Below are 6,652 nucleotides of genomic sequence, written 5' to 3' on the forward strand. Positions count from 1 at the left end.
TCTTTGGTTAAGACACAAAAAATGAAAAAAAAAAAATTGAAGGAGTGAATTGGGTGAATAGACACAAGGGGCTTTTAAAAAATTTGACACAAGGTAAAGGATCATTGAGGAGGTAGCCAAATGAATGTTGAATTCTTGACTAGTAGCGCTGGCTTTGTCAAACTCATGACCTCTTCCTGCCTTGTCTTATTATTATTATTATTATTATTATTATTAATTTTTAGCCACACATCTTTTCCAACTAAAGTGAGCAGAAACATCAGAGGTTGGATCATTGAGGGGGTAGCAAAATGACAATCGAATTCTTGACTAGTCACACTAGTCATGACACCTGCAAATTACTGGCTTGTCTCTTCCAAGTAGAGTAAAGAGAACAGAAACATCAGCTGTTGGCACTTGGCAGTCGTGTTGGTGATCAGCATGAAGTTAAAATTGCTAACCACTTTGCTTCTGCTCTCAATATTTTCCTTAAAATTTGCTTCGCCACGATCCATAGTCGAGACGCTACCAGGATACTCTGGTACTCTTCCATTCAAACTCGAAACAGGGTATGTATTCCCCTTCCTACTTTAGCTAGACCAACTTTAATTAGTTCAAATTGTCGGATGTAGTGACGAAAATAACTATTGGATAGAAGTAGTATTTGATAGAATTGCTCAGCTAGAGTTGGTATTCACAATAACATTGACTTTGTGGCTTGTGTTAGGTATATTAGCGCTGGAAGAGACGATGAAGTGCAGTTCTTCCACTACTTTATCGAGTCAGAAAGGGAACCCGACAGGGACCCTCTGATGCTTTGGCTCACCGGTGGACCTGGTTGCTCTGCTTTTTCCGGCCTGGTTTATGAAATTGGTACCTACTTCAGAGTTCAAACACACAATTAGCTTGCTATTTACTAGTTATTCTGCCCTCGTTGTTAACCAAGCTGATCACCTTGCGAGATTGTTCTCCTTTTATTGAGTCCTTATGTACTCGAAAACGCTGTTTCTTGATGTTTCACTCCCTTTTTTCTTTTGGAGACATCTCGGGAAATTTTCCAAGAGTAAACTATTCTTCTTGTTGTAGGGGGCGTAATACACAATCCTGTTCCTTTCAGATTCATTATTTTTTCACTATTACGACAGTCTTTTTTTTTTTTTTCATTTTTCTTCCCCTAAAAATTACAGGGTTAGAAGTTAAACCATTCTCTGTTTCTCCTCCTCCCTCTTTCCCCCACCTCTCTCCTCCTTCCTCGTTCCCCTCCCTTCCTCCTTCCTTTTCCTCCCTCCCTCTTCCTCCCCATCCCTCTTTCCTCCCTCCCACTCTCTTGTCATGCTGGGTTGTGGGGGGAGGAAGATGGGAGGGGAGTGTGGAGAGAGGAGAGGGAGGAGGAAGAGGAGGGAGAGGCCGGTGGTGGTGATGGATGATGGGAGGGGCGATGGTGGGTGGTCAAAATTTTTTAAAATTTTAAAAATATGTCAATAAAATTTTAAAAATACCCAAAATACATTTTAAAAAATATCTAATACAAACGGGCCATCAACAATAGTTTTTTCTCACATTTATCACCATAGTCAACTTTTTGAAAGATAGTGCGAAAACTCCTAATTCATATAGATCCTATAATCTTCGGACAATGTTGACTTGTGTACTATTTGAACAATATCGTTTCCTAAATTGTCGAAGAACAAATAAAAACGAAAAGAACTTACACGTAACAAAAGATGTTATGTAGCTGAAAAGAAAATTGTTTTATTATCCAAACTAAAATAATTCTATCTATCTGATAAAATAAATGGAAACCAAATTCCATGCAGGCCCACTGAATTTTGATTTTGAGACTTTTGACGGGAGTTTGCCGGCGTTCGTCTTGAATCCATACTCGTGGACAAAGGTTGCAAAGTCTGTGTTTATTGTTTACATTTAAGGAGATTAGACTAACTTCGGGGACACGGTTGCAGTGGTTTCTGATACTGATACTTGTATATGTTGTCTTGCAGGGGAATGAGGCAGGTATGATTAGTTTTAGGTATAATTAGTGCGATTATTGTACCCTTTTCATAATTTGGTATATACGGACATAATTTTGTTGTATTTTATGATTTGTACACATTTACGTAACTTTTGTTGTACATCATGAAATAAAACAAAACTATGTAAATATATATCAAATTATTAAAAAAAAATACAATAATCACATCAATTGCACTTAAGACCAACCATGCCTGCCCCAAATCTGTCTTGTGGCACTTCTTAGATAGCAAGCATTATTTTCTTGGATGCGCCAGTTGGTACCGGATTTACTTATGCAACTACCTCAGAGGGTTATCATTCTTCAGACATACAAACGGTTGGAGATATATATACCTTTCTTCAAAAGGTCACCAATAAAATTTTCAAATTTTTTTTTTATGAAAGGTTAACTGCAATAAGTTTAACTTCAAATATATATATATATATATATATATATATATATATATATATATCATGTTTTTGCTAAGATATATCACGAGCGATAAGGAGTATATGATGCTTGCAGTGGCTTTTAAAGCATCCTAACTTTATCAAGAATCGCCTGTACATTGCTGGTGACTCATTTGCGGGCTATCTTGTTCCAATGGTCGTCAACAAAATATCGCAAGGTTAAAATTACGCGTTTGTTATTTTTCCCTCCCTATTGTATAATTAAGATCAAAGTTTATCAATTTTTCCCGATATAATATAATCAGCCTATAAACCCCAAATATAATCACGTATTGTCATATGAGGTGCACATATTGCAAGGAAAAGACAATTAAGTTCAATTACATCATATACTCTGTATGTTGTTTTCAATTGGTTTTTACAAACAGAAGTTATAATATTTGATTTCATAAGCAGGCATTGAGGCAGGCGTCAATCCAAGAATGAATATTCAGGTGATTTATGTACAGTCTGCCTTAATTTCTTCCCCCAGAGGCATTATTATGCGTGCTTATATGATTGAGTCAGAAATTCGACAATATTCACTATGATATATTTTTTCTATTTTTACTATGATATTTGAGTTAGGGGTACGTGATTGGAAATCCAGGAACAGAATACCACATCGATAAAAATTCGGTACTACCATTTGCTCACCGCATGGCACTTTTATCAGACAAATATTATCAGGTGTGAAACAAACCAAAAATCTTAATTATGTTGCTGTTAAGTTTGGCATTGACATTTTTATTTAGGATGCATTTGATAAAATTAAAATTTGAAATCTCAAATTTGACTCTATTAATTTATTGAATTGTTAAGTATTAAAATATTAATATTTAAGCATATTTTGCATTAATTGATAAGTGAAGATTAAGATTGTTGGAAGCCAATAGTACGTAGACAGTAGAAGATTAAGATAAGCCTTTTCATTTCATGAAGCCACTAGCTAGGCTGCTGAAAGTCAATAATTAGGAAATTACCTACTAAAAACATACTGACACCCGCTTGATATTGAGATTGTTTCAGATGGCGAAAGTTAATTGTCACGGGGAATATGAAAATCCAGATCCAAACAACGCGTGGTGCCTTTACGCTCTCCAGTTTTATAAAGAGGTAGGAAAAACCAGCATTACATAGCTTATCGTAGTAGTTTACATAATAAGCGTGTTTCTTGTTGCTTTTGTACCCTGATAAGTTCTCTCATATCCCCCATAGTCATAACTTGCTTTATAAGGTGTTATCATTATTTTTTTCGGGTATGAAAAAATTCCCTTCTGCTAGATGTATCTTAATAGTTGCATATTCTTAATGTATTTTCTACCATTAGTTCAGTTTTTACTTGAATTATGATAGAAACTAAACTATGCTATTTTATTTCCTAATTAGTTTCTTGTTTTGGTTTTTGGTCTTGCTAAATTTATTTTCATATTAATTTAGGAAATCTCAAGTTAGTTCCAAATACATTTCTGTTTGCAATTGTGTTTATTTTGGGAGTTTTGCAGTCTATAAATATTACTAATGTAGTTGATTATTACTTGAAGAATTGAGTTGAGTTTTAAAAGTGAATTAAGTGAAAGCATCTAAGCATTGTTATTGTGAGTTATGGTAAGCGAAAATTTACAATTTGATATTTTATTAGTGGGTTTTGAGTCAATAAAATTAGTTGAGTTATTGTAGTAATTTTGTCCTCCTCCTCTTCTGATATTATTTTATTTGTTTCAAAATTGTTTTCGCTGTGCGTGTATTTTTTGTGTCAACAAATTATTTTTAAAAAATAAAAAGCTTAAGGCTCCCCTCCCCCAAAGCTTGCAGAAAGTCAAGATAGATTTGGTGATTTGTCTCAACACCATCCACCTACCACTATAGACTATAGAGTTTAGATTACATACTTACCGAACCTGATGGACTCTGTGAAGTGATGGTATACTCGCAAAATTGGCTTACAAAATGCAATCTCCATTATCAGTGCATTAGAAACATATTCCAAGCAAATATTTTGGAACCGGCATGCAAATTCAGGTCATCCAAGCCTAGTGCATCGGAATTGGATAAGAACACCTATTTGGAAGATGACCCGATCATCAGGATGCTCCCTCAATCAAATAAAAAGGAATCGCGGTGTCGGGTAAGTTATTCATCTTTTTTTTACGTATCTAAGTTAATTTTATATACACTATTATGATTGAATAGATAAAATATATGCAAAATTTAGATTTTAAATTTAAATTTCAATTAATTGTTATACACTAAATGATAGTAGTGTATACACTGTTAGTGTATATAAATTAATTCTATATACATATATACTGTCAACTTGGGAGATCATTTGAGAAATTAATACCCTACATATACGCATGTAGAATGACAATTATGTGCTATCATTTGTGTGGGCAAATGATCAAGCCGTCCAAGAAGCTCTACACGTTAGAAAGGTAATGTCGACCTCAATCCTCGTCTTCACACGCATTTTTTTTATTTCCCCAAATATATGGTCGTAATACTCTTAAGGTTTATGGCGTATACTTTCCTCTATGTGATACAACAGACCTTGGTCATTGTGACATAATATGCACGTCCGCTAATCTTCAAGATTAATTTAGTTACTAACTTGTATTTACTTTTTTTTTGAAAAATTAGGGAACAATTAAAGAGTGGAGAAGGTGCAATAAAAGCTTATCTTATGACCAAATTGAATACAGTGTTGTCCGATATCATAAGCTTCTGATCAAGAAAGGATACGAAGCATTAGTTTATAGGTAAAGTCATGGCTGGCGCTTTTCCTTCTCTTTGTTAATTAAAAGAGAAACGGATAAGTTGAGCAGCAAGCAAGCGAAATGGATGCTCTATTAGCTAAGGTTGAGGCTCTGAAAATTAGAGATTATGAGTTTAAATCCTCCTATCCTCCTTCCCACTTCTCAAGTCTCGTCCCTCCCTTGTGAAAAAAAAAAAGAGAAAAAGCCAGCAAATTGTACTGACCAGTGGCAAAATGTTGATTTCATTTTTTCATTATAAGCTTTTCCACTTTTTCCTTTTCTTGCAGTGGTGATCATGACATGGTAATCCCCTACATTGGTACACTGAAATGGATAGCCCTTCTGAATTTGACTGTTGATGACGATTGGCGGCCCTGGATAGTTGATGGTCAAGTTGCAGGGTTAAGTTTCTTTTGTTGTGTTATCTTTACAATTCATAACAACCACCTCTATCAAGAAAATACACATAATGCTTTTGAAAGAAATACTCCTACTAAATTTTGCTCATTGCAGATACACGGAAAGGTATATTTACAGCAAAATCCAGTCTCATTTAACCTTTGCCACGGTGAAGGTAAGATAAAGTTGACCCAAAATTTGGACTTTGGTGCTGTAAATTTCCTCTATAGCTATAAAATGGTAGTATATGACTCCATTTCCATTCATTATTAGATTAATCTTTTATATACCGATAACATATGTACTATCAACGTTAAATGAATAACAACTAATATAAATTTGAATATGTTAGATGAATGACTACTGATATAAATTTAAATGCGTTAGATGAATGATAACTAATATAATTTTGAATTTGAAATTCAAGTTTTGAATATGTATTATGCATTTAACTGTGATAATATGTACACTATCAATACATATAAGATTACTCTTTACTATTTCCCTCCCCCACTTTTTTTGCAGGGTGCTGGACATACAGCTCCCGAATACAAGCCTAAACAATGTTTAGTGATGTTGGACCGATTCTTTGAAGCTTATCCGCTGTAAGATTACCCCCCAATGGTTTGTTATCCGCGGTAGACCAGTGCAAAATCTGTCAAAGTTGGCATGTCTTATTCTGGATTATTCCCAGTATAGTTATGAAGTTGTATACCAACAAATTAATCATCCACAATATTCGTCCATTTTAGTTCCTAGCTAGACAAGATCATGAATTGCTTGGACGTGGTAAAGGTTATGCCTTTTTTTTTTGTGGGGGGCAGGGCTGGGGAGGGGTGGAACCGGGGATTGGAGGGTTTAGTTTATTATAGTTGGCAATTATGCTCAAAACCCAACAACCCACCCAATTCACCCACTAATTTGAGAGGTTGGGTTGGGTAATTTGGGTGTTGGGTCAATATTGGGTTGGGTAATAAAAATTCAAATATATTTTGGGCGGTTTGGGCATTTGTGTTGGGCACCCATTACCCAACTTAAATTTAAAAAACAAATAA

At 34.8% G+C, this 6,652-nt stretch overlaps 1 protein-coding gene across 5 annotated transcripts; it reads left to right on the forward strand.

Moving 5' to 3' along the window:
- The first annotated feature begins 280 nt into the window (after positions 1-280).
- On the forward strand, positions 281-6,382 carry LOC113702228 (serine carboxypeptidase-like 2). Of its 5 annotated transcripts, none has more exons than XM_027223332.2 (14): positions 285-548; positions 707-852; positions 1,797-1,873; positions 2,237-2,359; positions 2,519-2,621; positions 2,860-2,897; positions 3,031-3,132; positions 3,472-3,558; positions 4,412-4,570; positions 4,806-4,877; positions 5,083-5,201; positions 5,486-5,599; positions 5,712-5,772; positions 6,123-6,382. In XM_027223332.2, exons 1-14 carry the CDS (start codon positions 421-423, stop codon positions 6,204-6,206), a joined length of 1,413 nt encoding a protein of 470 aa, XP_027079133.1. In that variant the 5' UTR covers positions 285-420; the 3' UTR covers positions 6,207-6,382. The 5 variants fall into 5 exon arrangements, 4 of the variants coding, with proteins under 4 accessions (XP_071910642.1, XP_071910635.1, XP_027079133.1 ...); XM_027223338.2 differs by having other exon boundaries at positions 2,237-2,329; XR_003451096.2 differs by lacking the exon at positions 6,123-6,382 and having other exon boundaries at positions 281-548; positions 5,083-5,300; positions 5,712-5,740.
- Positions 6,383-6,652: the final 270 nt, after the last annotated feature.

This window comes from Coffea arabica, chromosome 1e (genome assembly GCF_036785885.1).
Source record: "Coffea arabica cultivar ET-39 chromosome 1e, Coffea Arabica ET-39 HiFi, whole genome shotgun sequence".
In the NCBI taxonomy this organism is placed as follows: Eukaryota; Viridiplantae; Streptophyta; class Magnoliopsida; order Gentianales; family Rubiaceae; genus Coffea; species Coffea arabica.

Excerpts from the sequence above, each read along its gene's own strand:
- LOC113702228 (XM_027223332.2), top strand. The coding sequence starts at position 421 with ATGAAGTTAAAATTGCTAACCACTTTGCTTCTGCTCTCAATATTTTCC. Across the intron at positions 549-706 it reads CCATTCAAACTCGAAACAGG|GTATATTAGCGCTGGAAGAG; the intron begins GTATGTATTCCC and ends GGCTTGTGTTAG. Across the intron at positions 5,600-5,711 it reads GTTGATGGTCAAGTTGCAGG|ATACACGGAAAGGTATATTT; the intron begins GTTAAGTTTCTT and ends TGCTCATTGCAG.